The sequence below is a fragment of the Ceratosolen solmsi genome, unplaced genomic scaffold (assembly GCF_000503995.2).
Source record: "Ceratosolen solmsi marchali unplaced genomic scaffold, CerSol_1.0 scaffold10, whole genome shotgun sequence".
In the NCBI taxonomy this organism is placed as follows: domain Eukaryota; kingdom Metazoa; phylum Arthropoda; class Insecta; order Hymenoptera; family Agaonidae; genus Ceratosolen; species Ceratosolen solmsi.
The window spans coordinates 14,968,184-14,987,729 of record NW_011948412.1 but is presented as its reverse complement, the minus strand read 5'-3'; the positions used below and the strand labels follow the sequence as shown (position 1 = coordinate 14,987,729).

At 20.6% G+C, this 19,546-nt stretch overlaps 1 protein-coding gene across 1 annotated transcript; it reads left to right on the top strand.

Annotated features, from left to right (window-relative positions):
• The first annotated feature begins 149 nt into the window (after positions 1-149).
• e (nonribosomal peptide synthetase ebony) lies at positions 150-18,524 on the top strand. Its single transcript, XM_011503258.1, has 12 exons — positions 150-276; positions 2,861-3,133; positions 4,282-4,434; positions 5,188-5,414; positions 6,810-6,872; positions 6,949-7,159; positions 9,659-9,826; positions 10,831-11,027; positions 11,518-11,713; positions 12,422-12,782; positions 14,905-15,352; positions 18,344-18,524. Exons 1-12 carry the CDS (start codon positions 150-152, stop codon positions 18,485-18,487), a joined length of 2,568 nt encoding a protein of 855 aa, XP_011501560.1. The 3' UTR covers positions 18,488-18,524.
• Positions 18,525-19,546: the final 1,022 nt, after the last annotated feature.

Sequence of the window (19,546 nt, the reverse complement as noted above, 5' to 3'; positions counted from 1 at the left end):
AGTGTCTATATTTTATTCTTATTTCTTGTAGTATACTTTATGCCCTGTAATAATATGTATAATTGAATTGATTAGCTCTACTTTCAGTAACCAATTGATTATAATTTTCGTCTGTATTAGAATTTATATATTACTATATTTGATTACAGATGGAGTATTGTATAGCACAATCAATTTTCAAAGGTAAATTGTCAAGCGATCATGAAGTTGAATTTCTAACAATTTTCAATGATATAGTAAAAAAGCATAAAACAAAAACTGCAATTTTATATGAAGGTATTGTATACTATTAATTCTTTTAATATTGTTTAGGATCATTTTTTAAAGACATAAAAATATATTTTATATATTTTAATTTCGAAATATTATATTTGTAGCATAATATAATCTATTTTGAATATCTAGTATATCTTATTTAACTTCAGCAGAAATAATTTTCGAACAGACTCATTTATGTTTATTTCATTAAATTTAAGATATTTCTTAAAACTAATTTTTTATGACCAACAACGAATAATTATACTTAAATGTTTTTAAATAAAAAGGCAGGAATTATTTTGTATAAAAATTTGATTTTAAAACACAAGTGTAATAAAATAAAAAGTTAATACTTACATTTTTTAAATAAAATGATATTAAATAAAAGTTTAATAATAAATAAAGTATTTTCATCGGATTCTGTTTAAATGATATTCTTTAATCTTGTTATTTATAGATTGACTGTATTTAATTCATTTCATTTATATGAATTTATAATTAAATTAGTAGTTTATATGCTTCAATTATATTTTCAAATCTAAAACATATCATACGAAAGCTTCAATCTACAAAATAAATAATAATTTAACTTTATTCAATTATTGATTTAATGATGTTATGCTTTTTTAAGAATATAGATATCTTGTAATATTTATGATTTTCTTTAAAATTTGATGACAGTATCTACCATTTGTTCTCTTACCTTATTTGAATTAAAAATTACTTATAAATTATTTAGATGTTTTTTAAGATTTAGCTCTTACAGTATTTCGTATATTAGAATAATAAATTTGTTACTGACCAATAAAGTTGCTATTGTGTCTTACTGAAAAGATAAAGTTATTCTAATCATATCATGATTAAAAATTCTTATATTTAATCAAATTATGATGATATAAACAATTTTTCGCTGAAAATTTTTTAAACTAGACCTATTACTTATATTTATTAAGTTTAATTACAGGTAATTAGAAAGTCAAGCACTTTTTTTGGTATTAAATTTTGAATTTGTTGAAATTCCATGATAATCATCGTACTATATTTGCAATTAGTATTATAAAACTAATTAAAAATCCCTATAATCATACTCATATACCTGTACCGAAGTCTCTGACGGAGTTAATAAATGAAAACCGATATCCTAACTTTGGCATAATTATAATTGATTCTCGATTAATTCTGTTTATGCTGTATTGATTCTTAATGGCGAAAAGTATCACATGAAAACTCAAAAAAAATTAAACGAGCACAAATTATTTTAATAAATTATAAATTTTTTGCTTTGATAATAAAAAGATGGAAAGTTTATTAAAAATAAATCTCAAAGTGTTCATTAATATATTAGTGATGCTGATATTTAAAAACTGTAAATATTACTTTTGAATGTAAAAATTTGTTAAATGTAAAATATCTACATTGAAAAAAATAGTAGGCTTATATTTGAATTAAAAGATAACAGAATTAAGTATATTCGTTAAGGGAAATTTCATTGGTTTGGTTTTTTAGTTGTATTATAAATGCTGAACCAAATTAAGTTATAAATATAAATAATTCCAATTAAAAATGAAAAACCGTATTTAAATATATTATTCATTTTTCAATATACAAAGAAATTCTATAAATAGAATTCAGTGCTCAGTAGATGCACATAACTTATAATTTTATTATTTAAATATCCCTACAATTAAATACATAATTATTAAATAAATTATACAACGTACAGCATGTTTTAATTTTTATGCAAATTTGACTTATTATTTATCATTAATAATATTATAACAAACATTTGAGTTTTATATTATAAATAAATAGAGCACGAAATAAAATATCCCTCTTCATTACTGAATACGTATTTGATATATTTTTCTTAATACCTAATTGTAGTTATTTTGCAATTAAAAAATCGGTTATGATTATAAAATTAAGATTTAAATATTCTTATTCCACAATATAATATATATAAAATAAAATTTTAAATGGCCTAAATTATTTTGCATAGATTATGAAAATATTCTGCATAATATGTGTCATAATATATTATAATTCATACTTATAATGATATATTTATGAGAAATGTATGTATTCATATAAAAAAAACTGTATAGCTGGTTTTTTTATTTTCCAATAATCAATAAATTTTATAAAACTAAAGAATATTTTAATAATTAAAAAACTCTTTAGTGAATCTTTAATCTTTATTACAAACTTTAAGTTGTATTTTGTATCAGTTATTTATTTCATCATTTATAAGAATTTATTTGCAAATCCTTTTCTAAATCGTTAAAGTACCTTTCAATAATGAACGGAAAAATTTTGTTATAAATTAATTAATATGTATGATTACTTCAAATTTTTTCAAATTTTTTAGAAAATATTTTTGTATATAAATAAAAAACTATGTATAATTAAAAATATTTTTAAAAATAGAAAATTAAAGAGAAAAACAAAGAGAAAATTATAAAAGATTTCCAAGAAATTTAAAAAGAATTTTTATTTTTGAATGCATTTTTTAATATAATGATTTGTATGTTATTAATAAAAATTTTAAATCATTACTTATTGTTTATATAAAGTTTAGAAAATTAAACTTTTTATTTTGCAGATGATTTAAATACAAAATTTATTTCATTCGAAGAAATGGATATAATGTCTAATCGGATGGCAAGGGTATTTCAGCGTTATTCCGATCGCAACAAATCAGAATATAAAATTATTGGAGTTTCTCTGAAACCATCAGAGTACTTACCGGTAATATTATTAGCAATTATGAAAGCTGGTTTGGCATATTTACCAATCGACACTGAACTTCCAGAAGACCGACTTACACATATTTTAGAAGATTCTCAGCCATTAATGTGTATTGTCGAAGTAACAGGTATTTATTGTTTTTTATTTAAACATAATATATGATATATCGATTGAATGAAAAATAATTTGAAATTATGATAAATTTAACCAAATAGCTTTAAAGGAGCTATTTACAAATATTTCGGACGATATATTAAGTCAACTTACAAAAAATCAATTGAAAACTGGATATTTTTTGCCAAAATTAGCAAACATAAAAAAGTATATTATACATATCTAAGAGCTCAATGTTATTTTCAATCCAATAATATTTTATACTATGATGTTATAATATTATATTAATATAATATTATATATGTTATAATGTTATAATATGATGTAATAACTTTATTTGTGTGACAGAAGCTGATTATACACTCATGGCGTATGCTTCAATTATGGATATATATTATAAGAAACGTATATTTCACCATTAAATTTTCAAATTACTGGTACCGAATGTTTGAATAATATACAGTGAATTGCTAGTGAATATTTTCAATGAGAGTTCATCAATTAAGATCAATAAAATGTAGAACACCATTATTAGACTAATATATTGTTGAAGTGTAATATTATATGAAGTATGAACAACTTAATCGATAAAATTAGTTAGACAAAACGATGAAAAAATATTATCTTCCTTTATTGTATCGTAAAGTGTAGTTTATTGCATATCTTTTTCTGCAATGTAATAAAAACAGTATGGCTTTAATGTTTGTTGGAATATTTTTTTGATAAACTCTATACGCGCATTGTGTAGTGTAAAAGAATAATTTGGATTATTTACATAAATATGTAATTTCCATTGAACAAAGAAAAAAGACAACAAATTGAAATTTTTTGTAGACTTAAACCATTATTTAATATAATTTTTTTAAGAATAATTAATTTTTATTTAAGATTTAACTCTGCAAAGAATAATTCATTAATAAAAAAAATCAATGTTTTATGATACTTTTGGAATTATGTCAAAATTTAAAATGTTTAGTGGGTCAACATTATACACTATTAAAGAGTGAGTTTTATTGCTATCTTATAAAAATATTTATATTATCTTTATATACAAATAATTTTATAATAACAATAAAAATAAAGAACAAAAGTAAATTACAAATAAAAAGAATTAAAATACAATTATAAAATAAAAAACAATAATTTCTCTTCAACTTTCAGCTGATATTAGTATATATAATAATGTATTGTTATTCACTGATAAACAAATAATACTTGAATCAGAAAATGAATCCGGAGTAATTGAAATTGATAATGATGAATCTAAAATTGCTATTATCTTATATACATCTGGTAGCACAGGTACACCTAAAGGTAATTAAAATTAATCTACAATTTAGCAACTTTTTATTTTTTACTAAAATTTTTCTAATAATATTAGAATCCAAATTCATCCATTGAATATAAAATTATATAGTTATGAGAATTGAGCAGTAGCTTATAAATTAATTTTTACAGATTACATGCACTTAGCTTTCAGACAATTTATAATAATTTTTAAAATTTCTTTCATTCTTCTAATATTTCATTTACATTACAAAGGACAATAAATTATACACGCGCGCATGCATATATGTGTATATATATATATATATATATATATATATATACATAAGTTAACCAAGAAATAGAATTGCGAGTGTCAATTTCTTATAAACCAACAATGCGACATACCTGTGAAAACATCAGAAATTTTGTAATAATAATTCATTAATGTACATGATTTATTCCATGTTTTTTAAAATTACTTACGAACTTATTTATGCATTTAATCATTATTAATTTCAGAATAAATTATTTTCTTGATATTTTTACTATTTTTATCATTATTAGATTTCAAATTAATCACTTTTTTACTTAATTAAAAAAATATATTTATAACTTTTTTATTTTTAATTTGACTATCTTAGCTTAAGAAAATCGTTTACTGATGTTTTAATAAATTATTATTGAAATTATATAAATTATATACATATATATATATATATATATTATATACAAATAGTGATTGCATTTAAAAATATTATTAAATGTAGTAATTATTTTCATTTTTTTCAAATTTTGTAGGTGTAAAATTACAATATTCGGCATTGATGAATCGACTGACTTGGCAATGGAAAACATTACCTTATAAACAAGATGAAGACTATTGTATTTTTAAGACAGCATTAACATTCGTCGATAGTGTTTGTGAAATTTGGGGTCCACTACTTCAAGGTCGTACATTAACAGTTATTCCTAAATATGTAACAAAAGATCCTGAAAAGTTTGTTATAATTTTGAACAAGTATAAAGTATGTATAATAACTTTTATTAAACGTTTAATACGCATCAAGTATATTTATATATATATATATATTGATCAAGTTAATTAAAACATTTAAAATTGAAATATTTTGATTTTTCAATAGTTGAACGAATTTTTTTATATTTATTCATATAAGTAAAAATTTGATTTAAAATATTTTATATATCATATATATAATAATAATTATATAACTGATATAATTTTACAACTTATATAACAATTATACATCATACATAAAATATATATAATTTATATAACTTAACGCCGGCAATATTTATTTCTAACATTATTATACATTTATATCTGACTGATTCAGTAGTTCAGAAATTACCATTTTACTAAATAATAATGAATTCAACAAATCACTTCTACATGTCCTATGTAAAAACTAAAATATTTAAAAAATATTATTCTTTAGATTACTTTATGATTGTTGGCATCTTCTAAATAGGTCATTATAAAAATATGAAAACCAAATTTGTCTATTTTATTACAGTTGATAAAATTTATAAATAGCAACAAAATCAATTATATATAATTTGTATACCTTTCGCATTAATTATTTTTAAAAATATACTTATTAAAAATCAACTAAAAATATAATTGAAGCTGAAGCTTCATTGCATTTTAAAATAAAAATTTTAAGTTTTTCATGGAACTTAATAATACCGACATTGATTAATTAGCTACTAATAAAAGCTACTTTATGCTACAGTATGGGTTTATTGATTACCGTACGAAATTATATATTGTGAATCATATACAACGAATCAAATAAAATATAGCGATCATACAATAAATAATATATAAATAATTTCTCATTTACATAAGTACAAAGTTCAATATATAATGAATACGGGAATATAGGAAGAATCGGCAACTATGATAATAATTTCTTAATTCTGTAAAAATTTTTATGATAAATTTCTTATGTTAATAAAAATTATAAAAATATTAATGCATTGCTTTAATTGTATATTTAAAATTTAAGGCAATATATAATTATCCTTACATACAAATTTTTTGGTCTTCTAAATCTAATTAAAATTATATTATCTAATAAAGGAATTCAATTTAAGTAAGAAATGAATCAAAATTATAGTAAATATATCAAAATATTAAGTATTTAATATTTAACTAAGCAACCTACAAACTTGGGAAAGATAAAACATTGTTACTAAAATTTAACATTTAATTAAATTAAGTACTTTTTATGCTTAATTTCGATTTTAATAAGTGACATTTTTATAGTATTTTTAATTATATTTCTTTTTATATAACTAACAAAACATTAAAGTCTTCAAAATAACAGTATAAGATGAAATAAAATATTTTCTTTATTCCAATTCTAGTTTATATTTTATGTATTACTTACTTTCAGATTCAACGAATTGTTTTAGTTCCATCTTTATTGAAATCTTTTCTGATGTATTTAAATTTTCAGGTAATAAATGGAATATTTATCTATTTGAAATATATTTTCGAAATATATAATAACTTATATGCTTTGCTTTCTATAGCAAGATAAAGATTGTCTTAAATCGTTGAAACTATGGATTTGTTCGGGGGAAACACTATCACCATCTCTGGTTCAAGAGTTTTTTATTTGGTTTTCTAAACAAAATAAAGTTATTGCTAATCTCTATGGTAGCACAGAAATAATGGGCGATGTTACATTTTATTTAATAACCGAAAATGATCCATATATATATGAAAGTAAAATGCCGATAGGTACGTATAACTAGCGTCATGAATAAATAATGTATTAATAAATAAATTCATTAAATAGTTAAACTATTTGTTTAATCAAGTATGAATTTATAACAATATAGTTTATGACAATTTAAAGTTATAGAAAAAATGGTATTATTCCAGAAATTTCTTTTAAAAGCATACATACAAAAATAAACATGTATTCATACGTACATTTTTTAAATGCTATGAGTAAATAGAACTGAAAACAAGTTAATTTATGAGTTCCTCTTAAAGCTATAGAATATTCCGAGTATATAAACTGGTACATCTCGGAAATATTATCATTTTTCATCATGTGAATTATCAAATTTATTAAATACAAATTCAACAAATTAAATGGTAAATATTGCATTATTATTGCACATATTATTGCATTAATATTGCACTATGAATATGATATATGAAAATTAGTGGAATTATAGATGGTTATATACTTTCTCTGTGTTACTCTAGTCTAATTATTTTGACTTTCGAATTTTCAAACTTCTCTGTTAAGGATTATGTTCGTTAAATTAACTATTTTTGTTTTTATTGTTTTTTCATATTATATATCTTTACTTGGAATATACTATTTCTTTAGTTTACATTTTGTCTTCATATCTCCTGATTTACTTATTCACATGTACATTTTCTTTTTTCCATTATTTGTTTCCTCTATTATATATATTTATGTATTAATTTGTAAATTATAGTGTCAGGTAATAAATAATTAATTCTGATGTAATAAAATTATAATGTTACAAGCTATAACGTAGAAGGTTATACAATTACTTTATAATTAATAACCTTCTTAACAATTATTTTACTTCTTCATTATTATTTTAATAAAGCATTGTTACAATTAAAATATTATAACAAGTAATTTAAAAATGTGAATGTATTGACATTTCAAAATGTTATTGCAGTATTTACGATTAAGAATATCTATTCAACGAAATATAGTGTATGAAATAGAAAAAGATAAATAAAACACTCAACGAATATATGTAATCTAAAATCGAAAAAGTTAGATTTATTCTTGAAACGCCAAAAATCAAAATTTAACAGAGTCACAGGCCCGAATAATTCAAAACAACCAATTTCTGTCATTTTTATAAACTTCGCAAATTTGATAAATTACAGTTTATTAAGTTTAACAATCAAATATTAAAGAAGTTTATTATATAGGTATAAACACATAATAATAGTTTATCAGCTTTATTCCTTATGAAAACAAAATATAGAATTTAATTGTTTCATCCACTCTTGTATTCTTAACGATATTACTTTCAATTTTTCAGCTTTTAATAATAAATATTTATATTTTAAAAGTAATCTTTACAAATATTTGAACTATAAGTGACTGAAAAACGATACATTTTATATAAATAAAAAATCATTCGCAATAACAGTAGTTACCAAATTGAGGATTAAACCAAATATTTACAAGATATATTGCTACCCAAAGATAAATCGTTCTATTCGAAGGTTCCAAGTAATATTTTATACAGTAAAGTAGCATATGCATTATTTTCTATTTGTTGTAAAAAATTGTATTAATTATTTAATTGATTAAAGCTGATATATTAAAATAATAAAATATAAATAATAATGATAAATAACAATGAATTATAGTTGACATATTTAATTGATAAAATAAAAGAACAATAATCTGAAAGACATCAAATTTATTATTTTCCAAAGAATATTAAAAGCCAAACAAGTATCAAATTGATAGTAGACAATTATAATAAAAATTAGTACATATAATATTTTAAAATCAATAAAATTTTGAGAATTTTAAAATACATACTATATATTTAATTATCTGTATTTTCTTTTCTTTAATTATCTGTAATAAAATCGAAACATCATATTAGTATTTTTATATAATAATTATATAATCATAGTACTATGATTATAATAATTTTAAAATATAACCTAAATAAAATAAATTCATGGAATCAAATGGAAAAATCACATTTGTTATTTTCTCTTATTAAGCTCCTATTAAAAAATGCAAATAAGATATCATACCAGTGTCAGTATTTATTGTAATATTGACGATATAAATGAAAAATATATTATAATTAGTATTTATACTAACAATTAGAGTATTTACCATGACAACAATTTAAAAAAGCTACTTTTACCGTGTGTGAAATTTATATGAAATATTTGGTTATTTAAAAAAATATTATCTGATGTATCATACATTATCCTGGATTGTACATATAATAAAAAAATTATGTTAAATTATATATGATTTATTTTACAATATTGTTTTTACAATTAAATTATTTTTATTCACATCCTTGACAATTTATGATAGAATTATGATAAATTAATACTGTAACATTTAAAAAATCTTTATTAATGCAACAAATAATTTTTATTATAATTCTCATTTCTTAAAGAACGATAATAGCAATATATTTAAAAAATAGAAATTATTCACAAAATTTACAATTAATTTTTAGATTACTTTAATTCTAGGTAAACCAATCGATAACAATATTGTATATATTGTAAATGAAGATTTGTGTTTATTATCTCATGGTGAAATTGGCGAATTATTAATTTCTGGAAAAAATCTAGCTAACGGATACATTCATGATAATAATTCACAGAAGTTTATAAATAATCCATTTTCTTTAGAACAAGGTGAGTAGAAATGTTAATAAAATAAAATAATATGCAATATTTTAAATATTTTTAATCCATAAATATACGTACAATAAATATGTCAATATAAATGTTTGTAAAAAAATAATATTAGTAATTATAATTGTGATCAATTAAATTAATCGTATACGAATTTCTTATTTGTATTCAAAGATGAAAAAAGTCAACATAATAAATTTAAATTATTTGATATAAAATAGTTGTAATTTTCCTAATTTATGTACGCTGGATTATTATTTGTGTAATACATCCACACATATATAAGTAATATAGTGGAAAAAGGATTTTAATTAAATCACACACGAAGACAAAAAATTCAAAAAGACATTGCGGTACGTACTGTTCAACGACCCGTCGTTGCATTTAAATGCAAATATAATACATTCGAAGACTTACTCGTCAATCAATAAAAAGTCAATACACGGCTTTATTTCTGTTAATAATAAATTTAAAAGTATAAACAAAACAAAACCGGTCTAATCGCCAACCATTATTAATTAAAGAAATACAATTTTAAAATAATGGCCAACTATTTTTTGCATAGTGTAATACACATGAAAATTAAGAATTCGTTAATCATTTCCTTTCCCTTTCCTTTTTTAGAAAAATAAAATATGTTGTAATATATAATCACTTATGAGCGATAAATTCCATGAAAATCCTAAGTACTATAGTTATGAAAATTTGAAGATTTATTTTAAATTATATTTTAATCTTTCATTAATAATTCAAATATGAACTTGTAATCAATCGATTTGTTATGAATGAATTTACTAAGACCTGATAGGGTCAAAAGAAGTAGTAGATATGAGTGAAATCAAAATTAATTTATTAAATTTAATTATTTATAATGTCAATATATATTTATAATGTGATGCATTCATCAGAGCAATTTTTATCATACTATATTAGCATATAATAATTTATACAAGCAATAATATACATTTTTTTCTATTCGTAATTATATTTAGTATAATTTTTAGGTTTTTCAAGAATTTTCCGAACTGGCGATTATGCTAAAATAGAAAATAACCATATATTTTATGAAGGACGTAGAGATAATCAAATAAAGATAAGGGGCCATCGAATAGATATTACAGAAATAGAAAAGGCTGTATTGAAATTGTCCATAGTAAAGAATGCTGTAGTTTTATCATCCAATGTCAGTGAATCTGAACAGGTGATTATTTAAACATATTGTACAACTAATATGTATATAAATTATAACATTTATTAGTTCAATTTTTATTTATTTACATACAATACATACAATAGTAAATAAAAATTGCGCCAGGTTTATACGTTTTTATAACAAATATTTTTTATTTTTGACAAAATAAATGTCTGCAACAACTTTGTAAGCTAAAAAATAACATTTTTGATGACTATATATAAAAAATAAAATTATAATTTTAATTTTTATATGAATAATTAAATTTAAAGAATTAATAATTATTATCACGATAGTTTATTATGTTATGATAACAAAAAAACACTTTCAAATTTACAGTAGCATGTTATTCTCTTTTCTTTTCTATTATTTTGAAGATCTTTTAAACAACCCTTATGTTATTATGGTATGTATATTTAATAACTAATATATAAATACCAATTTCTTTTATAAAACTGTTATTATATCTTAAAATAAATAATATTTGGTTAAATTTCAGATTTTACTATGTTTTCTGGTGCTTAATGATAAAAATTTAAATACTGAAATAAAAGAAATTAAATCTATCTTGAGTAAAATATTATTATCGTATATGATACCAGAAATAATTATATTAGATAATATTCCACTACTTATAAATGGGAAAACTGATCGTCAAAAATTATTGGAAGTTTATAGAACATCACACAAATTCAGTAAGAAAATATTTTACTTATTTAATCGATGAATTATATTAATTTAGTGTTTATACTATAATAAATCTTTTAACTATACATTAAAAATATACTTAATTGGTTTATACTATTAAGAAAATTACAAACTATTATAATGAATTAATAAAAAAGTTTTACAAAAATTCGCATTACCAATCTTCAAATGTTATATTAAAAAAAAATCTATTTTCTGCAGTTATTAGCAACAAATAAATTTTTATATTTTTTTTTAATAAACTCATTTTAAATAAGAACTTTTTTGTTATACTGACTCTACTTCTTAATAAATAAAAAAAAGATTGATTCCATAGTATTATTAAAAAGTTCATAAAAAGTCAACTCGTGATAAATAAAATAAATAAAAACATAATATATAGCATATATTTCGATATGAAGTCATTTTCTTACGCCTACATGTATATTTGGAAATGTAAAAATCAAATTTTTTACACGTCATTCATTCCTATTTCTGCATATAACTTTTATACCCCCTTTATAAAACTTATACTTTTAAATGATTTACTTTTAAAGAACAATAATAAATGTACAACACATTATTCATTAGAACATTTGAGAGCAAAATTTACTAATATTTTATTACTTACAAAGTAAATGATATTTTATTTTAATAAATTTACTATTAATTAGTTTATTCATGATTAATATAATTATATATAAATAAAGTTTTAGGTGAAAGCAAAATATGCCACTACGATTACACTGATGTTTCAAAAGAAGACTTAACAAAGGCAACTATATTATTTAAAATAATAGATTCAGTTCTCAATTTAAAAAATAAAAATTATTTAAATATACATTCAAATTTTTATGAACTTGGTGGAAATTCTCTAAACTCTGTTTACACGGTTTTAAAACTGCGCGAAAAAGGTCTTCATATTGGAATTACAGATTTCATAACCGCAACATCGATGAAAAGTATTCTGGACAAAATAAAAGTAGGTAATTCCACTGAGATTGTTGAAGATGTTACAGATATGAATGAATGTGTATTAGAAATGCTAAATGAATCTCACAAAGAAGATGTAATCAAGTGAGTATAATATGCTAAAATTAAATACTTGTTTAGACACATACACATACATATATTGAAAAGTATATATTTTGATTTTAATTTAATGATAAACGGAATAAGTACTTAATAATTGTAATTAAATGATATTTTATAATGTTTCTAAATCAGTTTATCGTTACATTTTCTGCTTTTTTTAAACTTATTGCTGAAGGTTTTGTACAAGTAGTTACGTATACATTACATTCTAGTTGTTAAGAACAGAAGTTTACAAGTAGTGAATATTTCTTTGCATGCGAAGCTATGAGCAAGCGAATCGAACAAATTTTAAATGGTTTTCGAAAATTTATACGTGATTTTGTAAATCTATGAAGTTTGATTCATATATATTTTCTAAACGATGTCGATTTATATGGTTATCTATCCAAAAAATAGATATACAAATTTTTAATACATCTGGAGAAATTTGAATCATCCGATGTATATAAAAATTTTAAACATAAGTATAACATACGTTTTTATACGGTACACGGTTGTTGCATTTTTTTTCGTACATAAGTACGCATAGTTCTAGAACATAACTAATTTAAATTAGAAATTTATTTTCTGGTCACGCATAAATTTTTTTAAATGTACGTGAAAAATTTTTTACTCCATCAACCAATTATAAGTTTAATGATTATCAATTTTTTTAGTAATTAAATTTTTTAACAGTGTCTGCAAAATTACAAATTTTATACTTAAATCAATTACCATAAATTAATATATATAATTTTCAGTAGCTATTCAAATATAAAATATCATCGTATAATTTTAAATTATATTATTGCTTAACATTATAAAACAATATAAAAAAGCTTTTACAATTATACTATCTGAATTCAACAATGAATGTAACATAATGTTATAGTTATATTGTAACGATAAATCTTGTACTGTAATTGTAGAAAACAGCATAACAAAAAAGGCTTCTGTTTGTTTCATATATTATAAGTATATTTTATGTATCAACTTAATTCTTTCTTTAATTTAATTTTTTTAAATTTTAATTTAAATTTAATTTAATTTAATTTAATTTAAAAATCAACTTAATTCTAAATCACTTGTATTCTTATTTTTTCATGTAAAGCTAGAATCACTCATTTAATTATACTATCATTCTGTATAAATCATTTGCTAAATCCATGAACAGTCAAGCTAAAAGCAATAAGTGCAATAATATTAAGTTATTAGTATTATGCACTTTTTACTCATAAAAAACTATTAATGACTAGCCACTTATAAAAACAGTAATAAAATCTTAAGAAAAAATATATAAGAAGATTATATTTATAAATGATAAAAGTCTTATTATATCGTTTTAAACACTTCTAATGATCTCGCGTATATATATAAATTAAATCTACATGTTTAAATAAAATTTTTTTTATTATTTTAATAAAAATGCATGCAGACTATTTTATAGCATTTTTATAAATAATTATTTATTTTTACAATTAATTGTCCAATTAATTCATTGGATTTTTTATTTATCAAGTTATGTACTCAATATAAAATTAATTTATTATGTCCACTGGCATGCATACAAGCATAGACCATTCTCTTATAAACAGTAGCACAATCCTACTACCATACCCTATTTTAATATTAATGTTAACATATAAATAAAATTAGTTGATAACTTGTTTTCACTCTATATAATTCATTTAATATAATTTAACTATGACCAAACTTATTAATACTTTTGAGAAGCCAGAAAGCTTTATATTCGTTATAATAAACATATATTTTTAAAAAACTATCAAAAGATTTTATTGTTTAAATATACTATTAATAATTATAAGAACATTATTGTCCATAATATAATATATATCCATAATATCATACATATAAAATTTGTTCTTTATATTTCTTAATAGTATATTCATTCTATTATTTCACTATGACATTATTTTATTGATAACTTATTTTTGTATGAGCCCAGTGAATCGAAATACAAGTAGGAATGAATATAATATTATGAAATAGATAAAATACAAACTCTACGATAAACTATGCTGTCGAATAGTATTTAATTAATAATTATATTTATAAAACATTTGTAATCACTCTACAAAATATAATAAACGTTAAAATTTTGCAGTATGATCACCGAAAGCTTCTTTAGAAAAGCTGATCTTGAAAGATGGTTGTTACCAGAAATCAAAAAAGAAGATTATTTTTATCTTTTGCAAGAATTATGGACTCCATTAGTAGAAGCAAATTTTAGTTTCATATTAAAGTCTTCATCTAGTAACAAAATTCTTTGTGTTGCTTTAAATTTTGACGCTAGAGAAGAACCTGAAGTCTGTATTCAATCAAAATTAAATATTATATTTGATTTCTTAGAATATCTCGAGAAACCAATAAGAGAAAAATTACCTGAAGGAAAAAATAAAATTTTTCATACCTTTATGATGGCAACAAATGACAACCTTAATGCTGCAGAAAACGTTTTTCTCATGAGGCTTATGGAACAAAAATGTCTAGAAATAGCAGAAAAAAATAATTTTGTTGGTATTTTTACTACAAATACAAGCCCATTAACTCAGGTAAGTGAAAATAGAAATAGATATTCTCATACATAAAATGTTAATATAATACTAAAATATTAAAAATTTTATACAAAAATCTGAAAAATAATATTGAAAATAATGATAAAATTTAATAGTAATATTAATTAAAGTTAAACTTTTCACATAATAAAAATAATATTACAAACTTACAACAAATATAAATAAAGCTATTGTTAATCCTTTCTTTGCTTGAAATCTATTTTGTTTTCATTTAAAATATATAGAATCATATTTATTATAATTATATTTTTTATAATATTTATTAAGGTATCATATATTTGATTAAAATACGATGCTTTATGTTAAATATTATATTAGATTAAGTATCCTACTATATATATAAATATATATAAGTCTCGTTGCGAAAAAAATTTAATTTATTATGACATATAAAATCTATTTAAATTTCAAGTATTATAGAATTAGATTTTTGTATTAAAACATTTATTAATAATACAATTTTTTAGCTTGGATACACATATCCAATGTGTATCCAAGTGTGTATACACGTATCCAACACGTATCCGTGTGTATGCTTTTTATTAATAATATTTATTATTTATTAAAATTAAAGCAAAACAGAAATTATTTATTAAGCATATTTTTATAAATAACAAATTTTCTATTAACTTTCTACTTTTTCAAATGTATTGTACAAATTCACCTGACAAATATTTCTTAATACTCCTATAAAAATTGAACTAAAAATAGTATGTATAGTTGTGTCCGAATATCTTTTGATAACTTATTTAAAGATCATCTGTTTAATATAAAATTTATTTTATACTATTTAAAATAATACTCGGCATTATATTATGTATCTTTTTTCACATGTCTAACACATTAAGTAAAATATTTTATATTAAATATTTTATATATATTACACTTTAACTTTATATTTTATTTCTTCCTTATAATCACTGATTACATAGTAGCTTTTAAACACATTCGTATATAAATATGTATATATACACATAATTTACGCATAAAATAGCATAATAGCAAATAAAATAAACGTTCATAGTACAAATTTTACCTCAAATATCTATACCACCAGTTATTCTGACATGCCTTAGAATACATATTATATTTTATGACAGGATTACTCTCAAATTTACATCCATTCATTATATATTTATTGCAAATTTAATAATTTAAACTCGCCCAGAATGAATGTATATTGGAACATTTAATTATCAATATAATATATAAATAAATAAAAAGTGAAATATAATTATGCATTTCCGCAGAAACATATAATAAAGAATAAAATAAACATTGTCATTTATAAAAATAACCTATAACCTCCTCAAAATAAAATAGGTTGAATTACACACAAATATAAGTAACAGACAACATTCTATAAGGTTCCATAGTATTATAAGTTTAGGAATCCAAGCAAAACAAATAAAAATATTCGAACTTCAAAACTTGATCAGTATTAGAGATTAAAATAATAACACAGTGCAAAAAATTGTCATCTCTTAATGATGTTCTACTATATTCTGTACTACATATATTATTGATTATATGTTATGTGGAGATATGATATAGATTATACATATTAGACAGTATTGAACAATTTAAGATAGTTACACGTTATCTGTCAGAATTAAAAATGCGAATATTTTACAAATGATCCTTTAAAATGTTATATAATTAAGTAGTATTGCTATACATATATATATATATATATATATATATATATATATATATATATTTATTTATCTCTGTGTATATAAACATTATTGATACAAGTATAAAAAATCAGTTTAGACATCGATGATTCTACCATTTGAAAAAAATTAATCACTGTATGATTTTAAATAAAAATACATGATTAAAGTAAAATTAAAAATTAAAAAAGAAATAATCATTTTATTCTTAAATAAATATTATAAATTATACCAACTGCGAGTGATCAAAACTACATCCTTATATTTCATAACTATTAACTTATTAATATAGTTGGAAATATTAAAATTTTTACTTAATGAAATGCCATTTTTCTATTTTATTGTATAAGTAATATTTGAATATATATACTATAGGTTGGACAATTATATTTTATATTATTATATTTTATATTTAGTTTATTTAAGAACTTAATAACAGTATTTAATATATATCAATTTAAGTCAATTATTTAAAAATAATTTTATAGATAATTAAAATTTAACAAATGATTTATTTACGGCCCCAGCTTTGGCTGTTTTGGTTGTTGTCATAAAAATATATTCATTTACATACAAGTGAACACAAACAGTATAAAAACTATTTTAATTTCACCTGAAGCGACCATTAATCAAAACAAAAATAATGGCCTAATATAAAAAAATTTACACAATTTGATCTGATTTAGTTTGATGCCAACAGGAAAGCAACAATGTTGAGCTTAACGAGCTTATAAATAATTTGTGAGCTAAAATATTGGTTTATATAAATTAAACTACTGTGATATTTCTAGTTCGTTATTACATTTTCAATAAATAATATACAAAGAATTACTCTAGTTTCTGATATATATGTTTTCTAATCGCAGATATTTTCAAGATTATGAAAACTAAGAATCACCTATAGATTGAATTAAAAAGAAAATAAATATCCAACTATTTTTGAGTTTTTCTATTTTTTAATTGATTCAATTTTATTATCTACAATATATAAATTCATTATTGGTTTTTCACTAAATTGAAAAATATAATCATATTGTACGAGTAAAAATACTGCCCCGAAAAAATATATAATGTCGATATAAATCATTTAATAATAATATAATAATGAAAATATATTAAATAAAATCTAAATAATACTAACTGGTATTTACTTACTAAATTCTTAATTAGAATTTTTTATGTAATTAGATTTTTTAGTTACTTGAATGGGAATATATCTCAAAATACTTATACATATTTAATTAATTAAAAAATTAATATTATGTATATTTTAACATTTATTTTATTTCAGCAACTTGGAACAGATGTCTTTAAATATGAAATAATGTTAGATTATCAAGTGAATCAATATATTACACCTGAAGGTTTAAAACCATTTGGAAAAGCATCGAATGATCAACGAGCAGTCGTTTCTTGGAAAAAAATTGGTTTTTGACAATAATATAACAAATTAATTATATAATTTAATTATATTTACAAGAATATCATTTTCTGTATTCTTTCGCGTATTATATAATAAATAATATAAAAATACATAAAGAAAAATAAAAAATTTAAATGATTTATTTCTAATTCTAAATGTATACGATAATATGTGTATACTATTTTATAAAATATTTAATTTATTTTTGAAATTTATAAATTTATACAGTTGCTATTTCATGGTAATGAATCATTATACATTCTTGGTTCATATAAAATATGCATTTCTATATTAGATTTTTTTATCTTATCAGAAAAGGAATCTTGTACTTTAGAAAATTGCAGAAAAAGCTTTAATAGTTAATTTTCAAAAATTTTCATATTTCATATATTTTATTTCTAAAATAAACGATGCTTCAAATTCTCAACTACGTCATTTAATCATTTAAAAAATGTCTATCTCTCAGCATTATTACATATTCATTACAAATTATTCAAAATAATTAATTTTTTTTATAGAAATACAAAAACTTCTAAGTTTTTTTTTATCAATTTCGAAAATTAATAAAAATATAAATACATATGGAATGGATTGCTCTTGCATAATGAAAGCTTTGTTACTATATTGTTTTCATATATTGAAACAGCTATTTCACAATTTTTAAAAAAAGAACTATTCAAAATAGATATATAACACCGTAAGTCGTTTCTGCTTTGCATACCGCATAGGTAATGGATTATCAAGGTAGGATATGCACCATATAAATATATAAAAATATAAATACACAGTAATTAAAAATATTTAAAAAATGAAACTTTTATTTTGACGTATTGTGGATTCACTTCGATAAGTATCTTACTTATATCATATAAATAAATTATGATGAATTGGATTTTTTAAATCTATATATATTATTAATGTTAATATATAAACTTTATAATTTATACGCGAAACTATAAATTTAATATAAATAAATACATTAAATAATAATATACGAATAAAATGTACAGGCTCAAAGAGAATATGATTGAATTTACGCATTATTTCTTGTTCGTCGAATAATATAAACAT